General features: G+C 32.5%; 1 protein-coding gene across 1 annotated transcript in view; it reads right to left on the bottom strand.

Moving 5' to 3' along the window:
- Nucleotides 1-8,490: 8,490 nt before the first annotated feature.
- Nucleotides 8,491-23,243, bottom strand: part of LOC149799434 (von Willebrand factor D and EGF domain-containing protein-like) — an 86,282-nt gene continuing 71,529 nt past the window's right edge. Inside the window, exons 13-20 of the mRNA XM_089958778.1 lie at nucleotides 22,057-22,375; nucleotides 21,006-21,161; nucleotides 20,017-20,188; nucleotides 15,617-15,807; nucleotides 14,523-14,795; nucleotides 13,955-14,063; nucleotides 11,815-11,956; nucleotides 8,491-11,522 (exon numbers count right to left, since the gene is read on the bottom strand). Coding sequence (XP_089814904.1) covers nucleotides 11,423-11,522; nucleotides 11,815-11,956; nucleotides 13,955-14,063; nucleotides 14,523-14,795; nucleotides 15,617-15,807; nucleotides 20,017-20,188; nucleotides 21,006-21,161; nucleotides 22,057-22,375 — 1,462 coding nt within the window. The 3' untranslated portion in view covers nucleotides 8,491-11,422. The remainder of the gene's footprint in view (nucleotides 11,523-11,814; nucleotides 11,957-13,954; nucleotides 14,064-14,522; nucleotides 14,796-15,616; nucleotides 15,808-20,016; nucleotides 20,189-21,005; nucleotides 21,162-22,056; nucleotides 22,376-23,243) is intronic.

Here is a 23,243-nt window from a genome sequence, read left to right on the forward strand (position 1 = left end):
TTAAAAGATCTGATTTTGATAGCAAAACTCCATGAATTGTTTTGGTCGTGGAATCAAAATCTATAACTCTCGAATAGATGATTGATTGATGCTATTAATCTCATCAAAATAAGCCGGAAATGTGAACACATATTTTATCAGATAATTTTGAGATTCTGAGCTCGTTCCAAACTATATCACATTATGATCAAGATGAACACTAAAATCAACCTGTTGTTCATCTCAGTAAACAAGATACAATCGAATCATTACTCGGATTCAATAAACAACAGTATGGATCTGCAACAGTGGCAACAATTCCGTATGATAGTGAATCAGCTGTCAACGCACATAAATATTTACAATTTTGATAAATTGTTCCATTGCCACATTATCGTATTCAGCACGGAGTAGGCAAGTACAAACAATTTATTATTTTAGTCCCCAGGTTGCAACTGGTTCAGTAAAACCAGTAAATCTAAGATTGATAATATACCATTTTGCTAATGTCGAAAGTCAAATATTGTCTGTGATGATGACGCTGAATGACCAATCAGGTTGACAGCTAAATCTCAATAACGAATTTGTAACATATTATCTGCCCTTGATGTAAGTGAGCTAACTGATAACAGTCAATTATGTCAGAGAATTTTATATAAGAACATGAAACAACGAACAATTTATGACAGACAATTTGTAGAGATCTTTTTGGAAATATATCATTTAACATAATTGAGAATGTACCTGGAATTGCAAATAATGTAACACCTATTGCGTTAGACGCACCAGACACTGTTGCCATAGCAGCCTCTTTTTCAGCAGGTGCAGCCTCGGACAAAACATATCTAATATTGCCCCAACATCAGAAACAGCTACGGTGTTGATACAAAAGACAAAAACACTGTTATCTCTGCCAGGCGAAGATATTTTTAGAAAATTAGTAATTTAAACACGACCTCAGACTGGGGTTCGGTTTGGTGATGTTGTGTCGTTTTAGTGTACAACGCTTGCGATTTTAGCAAACAATTACATAATATTGTCTATCAAAAATTACATTGACCTGACCGAGGAAAAAACTACATATACCTCAAGAACTAGATGACAATTCAAATGAGCCTGGGAAACAATTACCGGTAACGGTATCAATTAGGAATTTAATGAAATAAAATAAAAATGCCTGGAAATCCTAAAACAGGAGCGAAACATCAAAAAACACAACCAGAATAAAGAGAACCTCAACGACAACGAACCGATAAGCCGCCCAAGGTTTATTGATAGGTCCACTGCTTGCAGGAATTGCGGGAAGTTTACTTCCCAATATGTTGGGGACAGGACGTGGGACAGGATGCATGCTACATAGTACCCGCAGTTTAACAACTTTGACATTAGTCATAAACTAAAATATATCAACGGTCTTATCGGAGGATTTTCTCAAGATGAGTTATCACTTCGCTCAGGCAACAGCTGCAGCAAGTTGTTTAATAAATATTCAAATTTGTAACGATGAATCTGATGATATAAACGATTATTTTGGTTCCTTTGGTCTACTACCAAGTGATGTTGTCAAATAGTGCGTGCTATCATCCAAAAAGTACCAAACGTTATTACTCTTTTAACCAACTTCAGCCAGTAGGAACTGCAGCTTGTTCATATTATTATGTTTATTAAACTAATGTTTTTCTTCAGAAATTTGAATTGAAGTTTGCAACTAAATCAAGCTTGGAAAACGAGAAAATTGCAAATGTCTAATAAATAAATATAAAAATAGCTACATATTGCCTCAAGTGCAGAAGTAAAACGGAACATACAAACGAAACTACGGAGACAACTAAAACAATAGACTAAAGCTTAAAAGTATATTTGCTACCTGAGGCAGTAGAAATAGTTTGCTTCTAGAAAAAGCTAACAGAGTGGTTCACTGCCAGGAGGAATGCCAGAAATTTATGATGTTATTTTAGTCAACGATTAAACTATAATCACAATGTAAAGTGTAAAGCTGACTACAGTATGTGTATAGAGCTGGATAAAATAATAACTTATTGTCAGAGTTGTAATCAGCGAGCTGTAATATGATTCGGCATGGATATTCACAGGTTAATTGGAATCCGCTCGATATACAGCTTGTTTAAAACGCCAATCCAATTCCGGTTATAGTGAATGTTTTAATAGTTGGATGCCAATTAGTGAAATCAAACATTTTAATCGCAGAGTGGGGAACACCCCACGATCCAGTCACAATAAATCTTTCGTATTTCAAAAGGACAGACTTGCATTTCACTGGTCTGCATACTCATATCAAATGTTGTCTCTGCATTGTTATTAGTGATTAGTGCTCGCACTCTCGCATCAGGTAAAATATCTTAAACACAAAATCAAATTTTATATTTTTCGACGACCATTAACTTCTAGCTCTCCACAATTCATGAACGGCTTTAATATTTCCCAAAATATCTGATGCTCAGAGAAAGTAAAATTAAACTTTTAAAAATCTTTTTAGCAAGATGATATTTTAAATTGCACTGTGATTTTCTGCGACATAAACTTGCTCGTTTTCGGGTACTATACCTGGTTATCAGTAAAATTATCATCGACAACCGGAAATAGATACGTTTCTAGATCAAACCCGGAGTGTTTTGTATTGACATTCTTTGCATCGGGATGTAACTCACTCGGAGTGCTTGCACTCTACACTATTACGATCGGAATAGGACTAAAGATCTGATAATACTTTCGCCAACAACAAACTTGTTTGGGACATCGTATTGAAAAACACTTTAATATAATTAGTGTCAGATAATGTACGTTGAAATAATAAACTTCATCAGAGGTAAAATCTTAAATATCAACTGTCATTCGACGCTGTCAAGCTATTTATGAGCAACGAAAAACAAAGCAAAAATATATGAATTTTATAGTTAAATATTATCCTTATTCGGCGTTTAATGTGCTACTAAAATATTCCGAGGTAACGGAACTTAAGAAATCCCAACAAACATGTGTTCCATTAGAAAGGGAAACGGTAATGAAGTGGACTCACTGTTGTTTTACAAGGAAAGAAGGAAAAAATATTTTAAAATTGATCGGTGAATAAACTGCTAGCAGCAGAGAGCAAACCATTCTTGTGTGATAATTACTAAGATAATGTGTTAAAACCTAATCAGCTAGAAGAAATATATTATGCGGAGGGAGCAATGTTGTGAATTAGAACATAGTATTTTTGTTTATCTTGCTGAGCAATTTTAAGGTCAATACGGCAATATCCTGGTAGAATAAGATACGGAAACTTTAAGCAAAAATATCCATTTCTGTTTGACAAGCAACGACGTTGGGCAAATATTAAATAGCAGGTGATTTGTATTGAAAGAAGATTCTGAAATTAAATCTGTTTGATAATTCTGATTATGTCGTACTATCAGAAACATATTGTATTGGTGCTGAGCAAATAGCAAATGTTTCGCTACTGCTGAGATTGATGAAAATTATATTTCTTCAGCTATGATAGAATTATTTGCCATTACAGGTCTAAATTATTTCAAGTTGTCACAATTTCCAGCACTCACTCGCCTAGTTTTTTCTTTTTGTGTAACAAGGTCAAAATTCTCCAGACGGTTACCGGTTTTAGTATTTTTAAGATGATCAATAACTAAGCCAACTGAAATAATGCCATAAAATTCCTCAAACATGAACCTATGAGATATATAACAAACGTGATTAGCGTTAGTTCATCGAATCATCACGTTCAAATAACCATGATTATTATTATTTCCACCAACGTTTTTTGTTTTAATATTCCTAATAATGCCTCGATCGTTCGACTCGTAAAAATCATAGACCGAATGTGGTTGAAACTCGTCTTGGAATGATAAATTGGCGATATGGTTGCCAGTTACATGTCCATTCACTTGATAAACATGCATTCCCGTTGGAATCTTATCACAAACCAACGTTTAAATAAATTCGTGTAAGAACATTTCAGTGTGCTCGGTACCATCTTCACTTTTTACTCGAATTGTATAACCCTTTGAAGTTCTAATTACAATCGAGGCTTTAGTTTTAAGATTAATCACCACTTCCAGCATAGTTCAAGCATAACAATTGTACTTCTGGTGAACGTAGAATATATCCTGCTCACAAACCGTTGGTTTAAGTCTACTAAGCATAATTTTGCTCATGGTTTAATAATGACGATTTTGTTCCTTTTATTGATATTTTCGTATCATACTATTAGAGAACTGCAAAACAGCAGATGTAGCGATGTAGAAATTAAAAGATATTACAAAGAAAAATTTATTCTCGACAGAAAGCTATCAGTCTAACAAAATTGCAATAGCATTTGCTGGGATCGATAACATTGGGAGATTTGATAATAAGCTTGTTCTAACTAATTTATTTCTTATACCACATCAAAATCTCGTAGAATTTTAACTGGGACAGATTTGATATATTTGGCCGATATTATATTTAAGGAAATATGGGGAAAAACGATGAGTACACAGCATCAGGATCAGGTTGGAGATTTGATAAAATGACATAAACATTATTTCGCACTATTACATTTAATCCACTGCGATGTATCAAACATGTCGAGCTGCCAACTAAAATACAAAATCAAAATGTGAAGAACAGTGGCGATAATACTGTTTTTTCAATAGGCTATATTATCCAAGTTATTCCCAACACGGGATCGTCTTTATTGAGTATATAAATAATAGTCATATTAACAATCTAAACTCTAGCGGGATTGACTTTCCTGTTGCTGAGAATCAAATCACAAAATTTGAAAAACAAATCTATCTCCCGTTATCAAGGGGTATTAATGTCTTCTCAGTCGATGGTGAATCACAAAAGATATATATCAGATACATCAGCAAGCGAGCATCATCAGATTTCGCCATATCCGTACAAACAATAATACGTTTATTTTATACGAATCATTATGCGTGGATAAAAAACTTTAACGGGCTAGTCGGAGATCAGTACAAGAAAGATAAGTAAAATAAATATTAATGTTTGATATGCTTGCAAGGCTGTAAGTCGCAGCTGGTTATCGATCGACATCGCGAGTATTTCTCTGACGTACATAGGATAGTTATGCCTGGTGTGGATGAAAAAAGATTACAATTTACAGACTACATAATAAAATGAAAGTGCCTTTTGTTATTTAAGAAGATTTCGCGTCTGTTTTACTTCGAGCCAGTGCTAGGACCAGAAAATAACACTGATATATCTTAGACAAGAAAAATACAAGAACATATTCCTTATGGAGTAGCATACAAAGTTTTCTGTGCCACTGATAAACGTTTATTGAAATCGATAAAAATTTATCGAAGAGCGGATCTTGTTGCAGCAAACATATGTTATGTTTGTGAGTAGGCGCTTGATCACAATAAAGTAAAAGATCATTGTCACATAACTGGAAGCATCGCGTTCCAGCACATGCCAAGTTTAAGTTAAAATATATCGCACCAGATTTAGTTCCTGTAGTCTTTCACCATTTCGGAGGATATGATTCTCATATTAAAGTTGAAGCGTTCGGCAACAAGGATATAATAAACTGTCTGCAAATTAACAACAACAATATAATAAAGTTCATCCCAAATCACAATTAAAAATACATGGTTGTGACACTAGGTAAGATAACATATATATTGATAGTTTGCAGTTTATGGCTGCATCATTGGTAGAACTTGTAATTTTGATAATTTGATTGAGCATTTCAGTGACAAGTCAGGCTTGCTAACACGAACATGAATTTTCACTTATGAGTGTCTTGATAATTGAGATAAATGTTATGAAAACATTTTACCTGACAACGATAAGTTTCATTTCTCGGACAGATCTTTAGAGTGTCAGCGATGATAATTATTCCTATGCTAAATCAATATGGGATACGTTCGACCACAAAAACGTCGGTGATTATCATGACATGTATTTTATCACAAATGTGTTGTGCGTTCACAGATATATTTAAAAATGTCAGAAATATCAGCGCTGATAACTACAGACTCGACATAGCTTGGTACTGTTCTGCACCGGAACTAAGCTGGGATGAATTACTGAAACATAGCAAAATAAAACTGGAGTTGTTAATTGACCCAGATATGTTCTGTTTCATCGAGCTGGGAATCAGAAGCAGGATAATATTCATAACAAAAATATATAAAGACCAAAAACAAGTATTTACACGAATATGGTGATAAAGTGCCATCAGGTGTTATAACCTATCTCGATAGCAACAACATGTATGAATGTGGCATGTCCGAGACCATAACCGTTGGTGATATCAGATGGATCAGTGAAAAACAGTTTTCGGATGAAACTGATCACCTGCAAGCATCCTGATATTAGTTATTTATTAAAGTTGATCTTGACTATCATGTTGACCTTCATGATAAGCATAATGATTATCCATTTTATCCAGACTCAATTCTGATAGACTATAGTTTTACAGAAAAACAACACAATTATTTGCAGTGTAAATCTGTTGCAAACAACACTGTTGTTCGAACACTAGTTCCTAATCTGCTTGACAGGGAGAGACACATTTTATACAATAAAATCTGAAACAGGCACTAGATCATGGTCTGGCTTTAAGACAAGTTAATAGTGTGCTAAAATGTAATCAATCAAGTTGGATGAAATATTAAATCGACGTTAATACTTTATAGTGTCAGCAATGATAAGTATGCATATGAGTTAATATTGAGATTGTTAATAACGTGGAACGTCATAATAAACTTGTTGCATCTGATGATTTTGTTAGTATGAAAATATGTAATGAAAATCTAGCAACCGTTAATATAAGAAAGACAAACTTGAAGTTGATCAAGCTAGTTTATGTCAGAATGGCAGTACTTAGATACGAAAGAAGTTAATGTACTGGTTCCACTACGATATTTTTAAGGTTAAGGGGCCTGATGCAGACCTGTTATTTACAGACACTGACTCTCTAATGTGCAAGATATTATCTGATGATATTTATCAAGCGTGTTACAATAGCCTAGAACTATTTGATCTTTTATATTATCCAAGAAACAGCAGATCTCACTGTGACAATAACAAAACGTTTTATGAAAATTTAAAGATGAGACATATTTTGTTCCTATCGTCGAGTTTATCGGATTGCTAAGTAAGATGTATTGCTTATAAATGGCAGATAATAAAGTTTAAAAAAAACGAGCGAAAAGCATCAAAAGAAATTCCAGTAGGAAAGGTAATAGGTTTTGATAATTATATGGATGCGCTAGACTGATTTTCGGGTTTTGTTGAGATGATGGCAATAAGATTACATTGTCATAAAATTGAGACTGATGTTATTATAAAATATGGTCTGTGTGATAAGTGATATTGTTCTGATGGGTCAGTAACGTTCACTTTAGCAAAGTGGAATTTTTAGATTGATTATTACAGTACGCTTTGGGTGTATATTAGGTACAGTAACATTTTGTGTAAAATATAAAATATAAACCGCAGAAGACTTGTATAAGGGGATTGTTTCTTAGCCCAACCCCTATTTCGTCTGACGTCGATGATAATTTCCTTGATAGGTCCTCGAGTTTGATAATCGATAATGAAATCGACGTTGATGCCTCAACAAAGCAGACTACTGACGTTATCCTTTGTTTGGATATTAGATCTGCCACAAACAAAATAGCAAGCATCCTCCTACCGTCAAAGCACACCTCCCTCTATTATACCCATGCTTGTGGTGCGTGATCATTTCAATGCGTAATAATTTCACCAACTACTTTATTATTATCTAGATTGCTCTTAAATCAGATATCCCTTCATCAAGATTTCTCTTTTGTTTATTTTACAGATATGATGTTTGATATTTTGTTGCGGTTTGTTTTGTTTGATTTTTAGCTGTTGATGCTCTTTTAAACATATTGTTACTTTCTAAATATGTCAATATGATTAAATTCGAAATACCATAGATACAATCTTGATATGTGCCTACTTTGACACCGATCGTCACACTTTATTTGCTGGACACTGTTTTGTTGAATTATTATAGGGTTCATACCTAATATTATGGCTTCATTACGGTCATCATAAATGCACATATAAAAGTAATCATGCATTGTCGAAGTTGTCTCTGGAAAATACATACGATAATTTGCTTTAGTTGCAAAGACATTTTAAAAATATCCTCACATTCTCTGCCCTATTTTCATCGTCTATTGAGAAGAGATCTAAGCTAAAAGTAAACGAATATTACATAGAAAACTGAACTGCCGTATCTCTTCGTTCCATGTAAACATCAGTTAGATGAGGAGATATAACACAATATGTTGTCACTCTAACATCTTTGAACATTCGATATTTCGGTTTGATTTCTTTCATTCAACATAACCCTACAAAGAAGAGAATATATGAGTTGTATAACCTTGCAGTCCAGCAAATTATATAAAAAGTGGTGGTTCCTGAAAGATACATGTAATATGCTCCCACCTACATATACGTAGTTACATAGTTTGAAAGAAAGAACAGAGAACACGAACAAGTTCATATAATATTATATTTATTCAAAAATGTAATAAAACGGGGACAGATACAGATATTAGTTTAGTCAAACTGAAAAGAAATTACAGTTTTAAAATGCCATTGATTAATATAGTCGTTACCAACTAATATTATTACAATTAAAATATTCCTATTTTAGACCTGCACGTTGGTACCGATATTTTAAGAGCTGTTTGGTCTTTTCTCAATACTTTTAGAAAGATCCTGTTTAACGGTACCTCATTGTTTAGAAACGTTTAATTTCTTTCAAAGTAATTCAGAGTTCAATCACCGAAGTTTCTTTATGTTTTCATGTCCATAAGAAAGATTAGCACAGTGGGGTTTACAGTTGTGTGTAAATAATATATTTATATTTACAAATGGTCGGATATAGTATTTCAAAAATATCTTTTCAGACTTTCAGTGCAAAATGCATGTAACAATTTTTTGATAGTAAATATTATGACCGTCAAACATTTGATGTTTTATATTTGTGTACTAATATACTAACCTTTCTCAAGTTATAATACCTGCTGTTACTTCTACATTATTTTATGAAGTGAAATTGATTTAGTTGCATGTCTGCTACTTAATTATAGGACAACCGATAAGTTTGGGATATTAAACATATGGATAATTATGGGATATTTATTCTGTTTTTATAGTTTTCATATCAAAGATTACATCAGAAATACACCATAAAGGAAACAATATGTTAATTGAAGGGACAAAAATATCAAAAAAGTTGGCAGTAAGAGCACTCGTGCCAAATTTTAAAACAAAGTCAATGAAACCATGCTTTTAAAATTGAACCAAGATCTAGTTGGCTGCACAACTTACCAATTTTTATGACGTAGACCCTGACAAAAATATATTTCCTAGTTGGAACAAGAATTGTCATAGAAATGACACCTTTGTTAATTATTTGGCGAGAGCCAAAGATTTAACATCGCATGTGTTTTCGGTCGATAATGACATTTGTTTGGAAAATCATATACGGAAAACATATTTTAAATTGACACCATGCACCCATATCCTTTCCATGTTTTGCGAAACATTGCAAAGTTTTGATGTTCTCCAACAGAAAGCAACAGCTATGTTCAAACAATTTAAAAACAACCGTAAATAAATGAGTTACCTTTCAGAGCCAAAGTGTTCTTCTACACATGGATGAGATGTTATTGTCAACACATTTAACACGTAGACATACTATATATATATATATATATATATATATATATATATATATATATATATATATATATATATATATATATATATATATATATATATATATATATAATGTGTAAAGGAAAACACAAAAATGCCACAAGAGACTTTATAGGAGATTCGCAAATTTGAAAAGAATAACACATTCAATTCTAAAATATAAAACTACAAAGTTACAAGAGGGGACAAAGGTTTCATCAAGTGGATAAATAAATGGTGATGACATGATTATCATAAAGACAAAAGAATTTGAACTGTTTTCTGTTACTAAATGGGTTTTGTTGACATATCGAATCTTCGTATGAAATGTACATGTTGCCATCTTGAAGAATCATTAATTAATCCTTATCGTTTCTGTTTCATAAGCTTGCTGACTGCATATCAAATCATGAATGTAAAATAGATCCGATGCTCTCTAGTTATCATAATTAGTGGATTTTAAGACATACCGGGTGCTTATGAATGTTTCTTAAATGTTTCCAGTGATGTAAGTGAGACGAGCACAACAAGATGGATTGAACTTAAAAATATTAATCAGAAGAAGGTTTGTATCAGTAAATCAATGCGAATTGGGATAATTCCTCAGTTATTCCATCACTGGATTATATTAAAGGACATAAGAATAAAATATGATAATGTAAATGTCAATGAAGAAATCTAAGAGATAACAAGAAAATAAAATTTGCTTAACGAAAAGTGTATGATAAAGTTCCACACAAAAACATATATAAATCCAAAGCAGTATAATGAACCAACCTAACTGCAATATAAAAGCACACCATAATTTTAGAAAAAATGATAAAAAGGAGACAGTCTATATACAAAAGGGTGATATCGCATCAAATCACCGACATTCGATTCTGAGTTATTTATACTTTCTATCAAAACGCCTTTTTATATCAACTCATAACGTGAAAGGTAAAATCTAATTGCATTAACGTTAAAATACTTAAGTAATTAGATGTCAGAGGATAAATAAGTCAGTATGATGATCAGCATCTTAATCTAAAAGAACCAGATGATTGCAGTTTCTTTGAATCCGTCGCATTTATGATAGCATATATAGCAATATTACTCTCCTAAATGTTCCTTAACTTCATGGATAAGTACTGAAGCGCATTTGTAAAGGAAACAATGTACTAAAATGTAATATAAAAACCGGATGTGACAATATACAAATATTAATAAATTGATAGTCCTTTACCCAAATCCGTGCTATCCATTTGGTTTAATATTGTTGTCTTTTTCATTAGTTTATTTGCTATTCTGTATGTTAGTAGAACAATACAGCTATGAAGATTTAATGATAGTTGTGTCACATAAAAACCTTTGTTTAAAATAAAATATTATGACTGCTAAGAAGTGCCAATATATACATTAAAGTTAAAGGTCCGTGCAATTCGTTTATTTGAAATATCAATCAACAAACTTAAAGACCTAATATCGATTCCTACCTTAAATATTTTCAGCATGTTTCTTATATTTTCTCATTTCATGGTGTGTTTTTTTTATAATCATATCATTATATATGTATTTTATAGTATAGGTATTGTCTAATGTTTTAAAGCGCTTAGAGCTTCTAAAGATTAGGCGCTATTCAAAGTCCTCATTATTATTATTATTATTATTATTACTATGATCATAGAGTTCGTGATCTATTGTTCTTAGCAGAGTTATGGAACCAACGTTGTTTCGATCTGTTTCTGTTTCACTTTCGCACTTGCTCTGCAGACTGAAACATAGCAACGTCGAATTTCCTTCGGCCAGGTGTCTGTACTGTTAAGTAATTTTCACAATTTGCAACGATTCTGAAACGTTTAAAATCATATTCTCTTAATTAAATATGTAATATTAGAATTTACGATTCGTACTACAGTTTAGATTAGCTCGACAATGTAACTGGACACTAATTAATATTCGAAACATCTTTGAAGCCAAAACTATGCAAATAACGTCAAGATATTTGTATTTAATTCAATAATTAACGTGGGACGTTATAGCTATTTCAAATATATATATATATATATATATATATATATATATATATATATATATATATATATATATATATATATATATATATATTGTATTCATACTTACCGTTTCTCCTTTTGGAAGCAGCACTTCATGATAATTATTCCAACAATCACCAACGCAATGACGAAGGACACCACACTAACAGAAACTATTATAGTCGTAATTGCCATTGAGACTGGTAGATCAGTCTTGCTGCCTACACACTCTACAAGAAGAAACATTTTTAAGTTTGCAGTAGAATTGTTAGAATGAATTTGTTAACTATGTATAAGTCCACTGATATTTATTTTTATTTGTAATGTATTGCATAGAAGTCAGCAGTCAGTACTATTCGTGTTACTAGCATGGTCACTAATTGACTATTGTATATTCACTAAACACAAAATGCTCGTTCTTACTATACATGAGCTATATACAGGGACTTAATGCAAAATTATGAGATGTACCATCTCCTCGAAGAAAAGGTATTCCGTTCAGGCAATGATGGCTGAAACAAAATATGTATCAGAATACAATGTTATGTCTATGCAGAATGCATAAATTACTATTTGAATATAATCAAATCGCATAGAAGGAATAATATTACTAAAGATATGGTATTAATGTCAGCAGGATTAGGAGGTTATATTTAAAATAAAACACTCTTGGATAGTCTTGCCTAAATTCAGTGAAAGTGCTTATGTTTACACTTCTCCGACAATCCATATAATAACATTTAGTAGCATCCAAAACGATAATAATTTATATTTCAAGACCACGTACAACTGTTTCTGTCTACTGTCGTTGTTTTCAGGGATAAAGTTATTCTTGATTATACATTTCGGATGCTTTGTCATGCGAGTTATTCTTACTGATTAGTTTGATACCAATAGTCATCGCTTTAGCAACCGAAATCAGTACATCGAGGTGTATGTTGTTGATATGCTAATGCATTACTGACGATTTACGATGAATATTCGGCTTGGAAAGATTCTATATTTCAGTAAACATATGTTGTGTATATTTATGCTGTCAACGAAATCCATCTTATGCAGACTATATTACTTGTGTTTGTTTTACAGTTAGATAGGTTATGTATTTAACATCGTCTAAGTAAATAAAAGTAAGCAAAGATAATACAATGGATGAACAAATTCACTTACAATGATGTAAATGGTTACAAACCGAACGACCAAATATGTTCATTAAATATTATAATTCTTAATACCATTTAATTAAAACGTATGTATCATGCACATATATTCTAAGTAAGACACGTTTAGCGTCATGACGTTTTGTTTTCATTTTCGTATTCTTAACTTTAATTTTGTTTTAGAACTAAAATTATAGTGATGTTGCTTTGGTAAAATGCAGTGGTTTTTATGACAATTGAGAGTTGTGTATGTACCTTTAGGAGTTTTAACACAGAATAAAAGTCAATGAACATTACTTCACAGCAATGTGGTCCGAAGCTTAAGAAGAGACGTTTTATAATATGATGACAGGAAAACGAGAAAAAATTGTTCACATTTTTGAAAGCAACTGCTTCAAATGAGCATCATACGATATTTTCACGTTCGACGTCTAAAGAGAAGTTTGTGAAATAAGGAGACTTGGATCAAACTGGGAATGCATGTGCCGTTACCAACGTTGCAAATTACGCAGCTCAAGGATCTGCTATAAATATATTCTCACTTGTAAAGCGTGCAGGAAACATGTCATTCCCACACGTGAAACATAACAGGCGTGTGAAAGGCGGTTTACTGCAACATACGTCATTCATAGTTATTAATATAAACAATTCTTGGTGACAAGTCGAGTTATGCGGTTCTTTATCGTTTTATAGACGTGATTATTCCTATTCACGTTTTTATTTAAGGACCATTTGCAGAATATCTTACGTTTTTACTTCATATGTCAAGTTCTAAATAAAGTGCATCGTCTGCTAATTTAACACTATTGCTGACTCTTTTGGCAATCAATTAAAAGCTTAGAAGTTATAAAGTAAATTTAGATATGCTTTGCATTTGTAAATAAGAACACGAGAAGAAAGCATAAGGCGTCTGATCAAAAATATAATCACATTTTGCTTTGCAATATCTGATGGCACCAATAATGTTTTTTACTTGTATTCAAAAGTCTTATTTGAATAAGGTCAAAACACTGGCCGTACCTGATCTGATTGTAAATATTTGACAGTTTCCAGATAAGTACTATTACTTACTGTAAGTCCAAGAGAATTGATTGCTAGTCGGCTGACATTGCATACATGTATCAAGCGAGTCTTCTTCTCCTGCACTGTAGCACGTACCACTTATAAAACACGTTCCATCCTTTCAAGAAATATAACAAAATTATTAATAATACCACATACATGTTTTAATAGTCTTTCATATTAATTTACAAACGTACGAACGAAATATCATCCACTTTTTATCTTGATATTAACGGTATTTTTTAAATATTACTTAGTTGAAAAGCATTTTTCAGAAGGTATACACAGAAGTGGTGAATATGGAATCACATTTCTTTTAACCTTTTTTCACTTAACAGAAGATTACTCGTGTTACTTTTAAATTTGTACCATTTTAGTACACTTACGTCTTTAAGGTCATGAATAATTATTAATCAAAACGCGATGCATGCATGGTTTTCAATAAAAGACATGTTTGTAAGAAAATTATACCAAGCTATTAATATTTCTTAAAGTTCGAATGTTCTGGTTTCCTTTGTTATTTTTAGTTGTATATTTGTTATTGCCATGATTGATAAGATACAATTGGTTAATGTACCAGAAGATAAAATATGTATCCATTCGTATCATTCAAAATCCCCTGGCATTTGGTGTCAAAAATGTAATAAGATTTGGTGGAGCCGTAGTTTGTACCATCATTTGTCAAGGATACACGTGCTCCTGTGACAAATGGTATCGAACTGTTGTCTGAGTCTGTTGAGCGTCGAAGTCTATTTTGGCAAGGAACGTTTATCTGCCCTTCATAAGGGTTTATAATAAAAATGGCTTGTTCGCTTGGTTCCTCGACAACTGTGGTTCCATTGAGATATATCTGGAACAAATGTTTCACAAATCATACATATCTGTCATAATCATTGCTTTCACAATAAGAAAGTCATTAATTATAACTAAGACAACACACAGAGCAAAAACACGTAGATGTTTTAAAAGGAACATTGATGGTTACACTTGATTATTTTGATGTGATATTTAAAACCTTTGGCTTGACCATTAGTAAATCACTGCCCGTACAATACAATCATATATAAAAGGACTGACCAGCCATGTGTTATAAAGACAGATTAGTGATGTTTATTGAACTCTGTTCCGTTACTTTGCCCTGTATATATAAGCATATTCCAAAGTTTTGGTTTTAATTTATGCATTCGTTTTGTTATAGAATTATTATTGACAAAGGTATAAGACCAGTCGGTCACTGTTGGTTATATTGGTAACTGATTAAATTTGATTGAATACATTACGAAGGTGAACATAAGTTACATGCACGTGTCAAGCATTGTATGACTAACAAAACAATATTGGTAAGGTATGCAATATAGTGTCTATAGGTTAAAATGGCAGACATTCATGTATGATAATCGATCTATTAGGTGCTAACCTGCGATTGTCCGTTGTTTTCTTAATTGGTTTTTAATGTATAACAATTGACAGGCGTAATAAAAATAATTGTAAAGATGGAGTGGATTATAGTTTCTAAATAAACTAAAGCAACATATTGGCATAACATCTTTTAAGATAAGACCATGAAAAAGGTGTCTTCGGAGGTCCAAACAATGGACGGAACTCTTTGTTTAGAATTAAGATTATTATTCATTAAGAAGCAAATGATGAATATTGAACTTTGATGCTTACATCAAATATCTCTAGTCTTTGTTTGGTAATGCCCATAACAAATCGAGATCCATATATCGAAATTTCTCCGCAGCACTCATCCGTATCTTTCTGACACAGTCCGCCAGAGTACGTGTCTTCTACTTCAGGGTATTTGCTTAAGGACACGGAACAATCCTCCTCGATATACAAGTCATGACAAATACATGATCCTGCAATAATTAAGACAGAACTAAATAGTACATTACTGATACTAGAACTCAAAATAAACTATAAGTTGTAATTTATAAATTACTAACTGCAACAAGTTTACTTTAAATGCGCATATCAATTTCATTTTAACAAAATGATTTATTATTGTAACCTTATCTACGCTATAGTGTCGCATTGTATGATATTGCCGGAAAGAGTATAAATAGAGGATCTCAAATAGGTAATGATTTAATAGTGAATTTTTGAAACGAATGGAATAATGTCCAGCTTTTGCGAGTCACGGAGAACAAAAGCTGGATATTGTTTAACGAGTGTTATACATTAAATATTAAATCATTATCAGTTTGAGATTATTTGTATCAGAACGAATAATGAATTTTAAGTTAAACTAGTACAAAAAAGGCTTCCAGATGAATGAACAGAATATTTTTAACGACAAAGTCATTTTTAAAAACACGATGATCAATACGATGGTATGTCACATTGGTTGATACAGTATACAGTAGACATAGAGACAGTGTATCCCCCAGGCAGGTAAAACTGAGGGTAAAAAAGACCTTAGTGTCAGAACTGGGGGTCAAATAAAAAATGTGGGGGTGAAAAATGTACTGACAAATTTTCATCTCACTCGTACTTTTTCAGCTTGAAATAGGATATTGCAACTTGTACAACATAATCTCGCTCTCTTTCTCTTTCTCTCTAAACATACAAATAAACCAACATGCACAATCAACAAACAAATGCATTGTCCATTCATAGAATAATTTGATTACTTCATTTTTCTTTTAACAGTCTCCTTATAATTTTTTGAAGCAATAGTATAGACCAACACATTACATACATGCCAATATAAAAAGCCTAATAAATCATTTTAACCAAACGGCAGTTAATTTACTGCTTGTCATTAAATGCGTACTATCATCGGTTTTATTGTACTTCGTTCTAGAATAAATTTATCCAAAAATCAAGGCGGCTAATGATTCATCTTGTTTCTAATAAGTTGCACTTAAACATTAAGATCTTTCTTTTATTGCAGCAAAGTTAAAAACCAACAAATTCTGGAATGACCCCCTGACAGTGTAATCTCCAAATAAAAGCATTTGTCTCGGCAAGTTTACTGATTTATTTGTTGTGAAAGAATGTCTTGGGTTATAATGTGTTCTCTAGATATCTTGTGGCGAACGAGGGCAGATTTTTTAATTTTTTTAAACCCTGTCACGATAGGATAATTCACTTTTGTAGTCTTCGCGATTAGAAGTCTCACCGGTAATCCTAATGGATGTGCCGTATTCCAATCAAGGGAATTAGTTTCTCCATTGTTCATTAAGTTAGATCCACAGTTACTCTTTTGTGTTCTGCTTCTTTCACTTTCTTCGCTAATGATTCTTAGTGCACGACCTTTTAATCTGGAGATCACTTTCTAGTGCAACAAGCATTGATGTTAAACATCAAGATGACATCTTGCTGAGCTGGATGGGAATCGCGTGAGTGCTCGCGAGATAATGGGAATCTACTCCGTCATAACATTGCCTATACTAGTCTGGTTCCTTATTTCGTTTCTTCCCGGCGTTGCAATCCGCTATATTAATAGAGGAGCGCAACACAGGGAGTAAACAAAGTGGAGAACTAGTCAATGCATATGATGGAAGTATACACGATGCCACCCCTCGTCCAATGCATTGTATATTAAATAAATCCTGATCACATCAAGCGAATTCTTTGCGTCCAAAAGAACGCACGGCAACAAAATATGTACGTCAATTTTCTTCAGCGTTTCATGTTAAATAGGATTCCCAGATGCCAAAATTCCCTTATTGTCTGTATCGGATTTGTGACAAGTATATTTGCTGTATATTATTTGGAACAATTGACTGTACATAAGAAGCAATCAGATTTCTTTTTGAGTCGGATTTACATTCCATATATACTGCGTGAATAAGCTTTTGCTGGATATGTTCTGTCATTTAGGATACCAGTTTACGTCCACATTCTTCTGTGAACAGAGGTCAGATTATTTACTTCCGTAAGTAACATTTAAACCACGCTTGCATAAAGTGTAGATTCTATATCTATGACAAATATATGCCGCCACCCTCCCCCACTCCGCACCTAGCTATCACATAAACAATACACGTTCTTCTTACATTTGACATTGTCTTATATTTCTACGCCATTTTTCTCGTAATGATGTTGCAATACGTGACATAACAAACCCCTGTGGTGGTAACTTGTCCGAATTCAGACAGCCGATATATTTTCCTCATCTTCCTTATTGCGAGTCGAGTTGAAAAATGGCCGTCTAAATGTTCATTCAACATTAATGCACAATAATTTCATTAACTTTTATGACCAATCAAAATCACATAAAGGTATATGTTCACAAGTTATAATATCAAAAATATTAAACTGCACATACTATAGGAAAATTGAACTGGCTATGTGCTATACAGTTGCAAAGGATGAATCTGACATTAGCTAACTTTTCGCTCCCATTAAGTGCACCACCTTTAATACAGGATTGAAACGAAAATTGGGGTCGATGATATATATATATATATATATATATATATATATATATATATATATATATATATATATATATATATATATATCTGTGTGTGTTTGTCTGTGTGTGTGCATACAAAAATTGATACCGATGCAAATACAAAACGGTTTCCCAAATATTCACGCTAAATTAAGTCTTTTTCAACGGAGACTAAAATTCCATATACAATAACAAATATTTAACGCAAACTACTTATGGATTCCTACATGTTTCAATCACTAGGTTCGCTCTTGAACAAGAAATGTGATCTAAAATCTTTGTAAAAATAACAATCAAGCGGGTTCTTGTGTATATCTCACAGCGATGATTTATGTTTGATCCGATTCTATCCTGTGAGAAAAAAGGACGGAAAATGATCATCACCATCATAATTTGGTTAATAAACTATATCACAGCAGAGTTAAGCAAGGAAGTTTTGAATGAAAAATATTAAGGTAATTGTGTGTTGGGAGAATAGAAAAGAACTTCATTAATTGTTGTTGTTGTTGTTGTTGTTGTGTTTAACGCTATTTTTCAGCACACGATAGGCTATGCATGGCGGCCAGTATTAATGGTGGAGGAATAACCCAGAAAACGCCCGAGAAGAACCTCCGACCCACGAGAAACTACTCGCATAGTTTCTCACATACCCACATTGGCTGAATCCTAGATTCGAACCCACGCAGAGGTGAGATGGCAGTGATCCGTAACGGAGAGCGCTTTAGACCACTCGCCCACAAATTTAATTTGTTTTTTTTTTTGTTTTTTTTTTAAACGCAGCTTTAACAATTTTTCAGCCATATCGCTACGATGTCTGCAAGGTGGCAGTTTATAGTGATGTCTAGCACTGGGGCATCATGCCGCAGACATGTAGCATGATGTCCCACCCAGTCACATTATCCTGACACCGGGCCAACCAGTCCTAACACTAACCTCTTAATGCTGAGCGCCAAGCGAGGCAGCTGTTAGTACCGTTTTTGTAAGTCTTTATTATGGCTCGGCCGGGGATCGAACCCACGAGCGGTCACAAATTTAATAATAATAATAATAATAATAATAATAATCCAAAAATATCATACAAATATAATTACTTGGGGAGATATTATTGCGAAATTCGCGTCAGATGAGAAATTGATGAGTGGATTTAGTTTTGATCATGCTGTAACGGGAAGGGTCGATTTGTTAATATAGTCCAAACAATACTTATGATTCCGATATCGATGTTTTACCACTTACACGTATGTTTAATATATATATATATATATATATATATATATATATATATATATATATATATATATATATATATATATTACTTTTTAAATTTTAAAATAAATATATTAATATATGAATTTGATACTTAAGACTCGACCTAGATATAGTCCTTCATTCAACAACAGATCAAATAATGAATACACATTACCTCAGTTTTGCAACGGAAGTGGAGCTTTATCTCACTTTGTCTCCCCACGAACAAACCGTACTACTCAGTAACTGAGGTAGGAAATGATTCATAATAGTAATTCATGATATAATTATGAACGATTAGAATTAGAAATTGGTACGTTTATACTAATAAAAGTGCTAATTTCAACAAATAGATTGAATGCAAAATGCACATTATGGAAGACGAGATTACAATCACACGTATTGTAACTCATACCGTTCACACAATCACCGTGATTATTGCAATCGTTAATGCATGCCATGGCACGAAAGGACTCAACAACCTCCGGATTGACCTCTCTAAATGTACTGTTTCTTCCTATTTCTTCAGCAACTTCAGACCTGTAGGTTTCACAGTGAAGACTGGCCAATGACATGTCTCCTGTGTACTAAAATTATATCAACGACTCATTAACATTCCTCTCAAATTGTCATATTTTCCCCATTCAACTCATCGCCTTTCAGTATTACAATATTATTTATTTTTAGAAGCTTACCCCAAAAATTATAATTTGGTAATATAAAGCTACTATGCTTATCTGAATGATTTCCTATATAAAATATTTTGATATGGGTATCACTGTTCACGTTTTATGTGATCAAATTTCTAGCAAAATCAGTTGACATATATAAGGTCAGATATTAGAGTTGAACGATACAAATTGCTTCTCAAAATATCAAAAAAAGTCGATCGAATTTCATAAATGGATGCTCGTTTAAATCTAAGGATAACAAATTCAAAATCTTGGCTAATAACTCTGTGAGGATATATTTTCCTGGGTTCATGTTATATTCATTGAAATTCAACTTTTGTGGTATATTTACTTTCTAAATATTCAAAACGTCCATGTAAATGATATTAAATCCTTAACGACACTTTATGAGTTATACTGTATAAACATTTTGAAATGGGAAATATTTCTCACAACTATAATATCACTTGTGCCTTAGAGTTTTGTAATACAAATGAATAACGTATATGATTCTTATTTGTGGTTTGCAAGCTACGACGTTTACAGGATAGATATCAAAAACGGACATTGTGTCAGTGTAATAAATATTACTGTGACCAATATCTAATGATGCCATGATAACTCTAGTTATATTCATTTGTGCAACACCAGTTCCACATGACTAAGAGACTCCATTAGGCATGACTTTTATAAAACTATTGTGTAATTAAGCACGTATAACAATAACACCTACCGTGTAGTCTAGAGCACAATTTGTAATGGAACTGTTCATCGAATTGTGATTACTTTCAGGGAGACTTTCCTGGAACGAAGCTGTACTACAATTGGTGGAGAAGAAGTTTTTGCACTCTTCTAATGCGTCCTCTAATGTGATGTTAATGATTGATCTCTGTTAAAAAAGTAATAAAAAATGAGACGACAATGGCTAGACTCGTGTATATGCATCGGGGTCACTTTCGTATTATGATACAAATTAGTTCAATTTAGAATCATGATCGAATCTTGATTTCCTATCCACGGTATATAGACTTAGTTTTATCTCGACATAATATGTAAGTAATTGTTCAGACAATGATATAAGTGGAATCAAATATTTCCCGCTTGGTATGAGTTTAGAAGCAACAAGTGATATTTCTTTATTTTACTTAACGTATTGATACTACAAAGACAATTTAGTCAACACAAAATATAGTGGAGTGGTTACGGTTTATTACACGTTGTACAGGTTGTTTATTATTGATGTTACGACAAGAAGTAATTTCAAAGTGATTTAAGAAAATACATTAATACATATTGCAATAATCGTTAATACACTTTCAATACTACTAATGTTATTATTATTATTACTACTACTCCTTATTATTATTATTATTATTATTATTATTATTATTACTATTATTGTTGTTGTTGTTATTATTATTATCATTATTATTATTATTATTGTTGTTGTTGTTGGAAGGTCGATCGAAATCAAGGAAAGTTTTTTTGAACTATATATATTTATTAAGATTGAATAAAATAAAAACATTTGCAAGTAATAAATACATCTAATGTTTCCTTTTCTTAGTTTAATTAGTAACTCACGTTATTCAATTTTACTGAACATTTACAGTCATTTAATTGTGTTAAATGTAGCAAAGAAAGCAATTCTTCATAGTATTACAATTATATTTGTGTAAGGAAGGATATGTGAGACATAGTATAAATGTACAGCGAACAAGTCTACACATTTATTAGTCATGAAAGAGACACTCTTCTTTAGATGTTTGTTTTTGTTCACCTACCTTTTGTACATTATGACTCTTTATGTCACCGTGCACGACTTCTGTTCTTAAAATCCTTTCGATCTCTTTGGTCATTGACTGTTTGGACCTTTTTGTTTTGATTTTGCAAGACTGGTATTTTTCACCTTTTACTTCTGATTTTTTATTACAGGACAGAGAAAGGCTTGCTGAGCACAGAGGAACGAACTCACTTTCTGATGAATTACTCTCGAGTGTTGCCATTATCAAAGCAGCAGGACAAACACAAAAGAGAGATTGTTCGTCCCATTCGTCAGGATTGTGATTTTCTGGATCGAAGAAGGACTGCACCTGATTTATCCTTCAGTAATAATAATAATAATAATAATAATAATAATAGTATAAAGAACGATAATATGACAATTTGCACTAGAAAACACGAATAAACATTAACATTATTTCAATTTTGTTTCTTTTACTTACAAGATGATATATATTGTATCTCTCTCTTTACATTATTCTCAAGCTTTCACGAAATGCTGTTCATTATTGACTGTTGTCCTTTGTATAGAAGTGTTTTTGTATGTATGAGAACGCCCAAAATATGTATAATCGTCTTTATGGTATTTGCTCAGTAGATAAAGTGACCACCTATGCATGTTTAATGTATTATATTTATATCATCATGGCAAAACAAACCCGATATATTGTAAGATGCATGAAAGTAAGAAAGAAATAGTGAAATTGTTTGTAATATGTTGTCTTAAATTGCCTTTCTCCATGGCACGACTTGATTTTGGTTCATTTATTTCAATACATGAGCAACATTGCTGGTGTAACTATATTTTTTAACAGTATAGTAAATATATACGCTCATGGTACATATAAAGAAACGCGAATGAAGGAATGTGTATTTAATATCCTGCTGGAGACATATTGCAATTTTCCATGATGGTTTAATCTTCAGGTTTCATTCTACAAACGTGTGTTCCACATAACCAAAAGTCCATATATATTCTCATCTTCTTGGTATCAGAAGGTTAATTTATAAATTGAAATCCATAGATGTACATACCTTGCATTATCGATTATAGATTATGTTTTGCGGCCTATAGCGGAATGTTAAATTATGCCCCACCACAGCGTAAGCATTTGTGTTCTGTTTCAATGTGTGTGTGTTTGTGTGTGTGTGTGTGTGTGTGTGTGTGTGTAGAAACTGAATTAAAGAC

Source organism: Sinohyriopsis cumingii, chromosome 5, assembly GCF_028554795.1.
Source record: "Sinohyriopsis cumingii isolate HCF-2022 chromosome 5, ASM2855479v2, whole genome shotgun sequence".
Lineage (NCBI taxonomy): Eukaryota > Metazoa > Mollusca > Bivalvia > Unionida > Unionidae > Sinohyriopsis > Sinohyriopsis cumingii.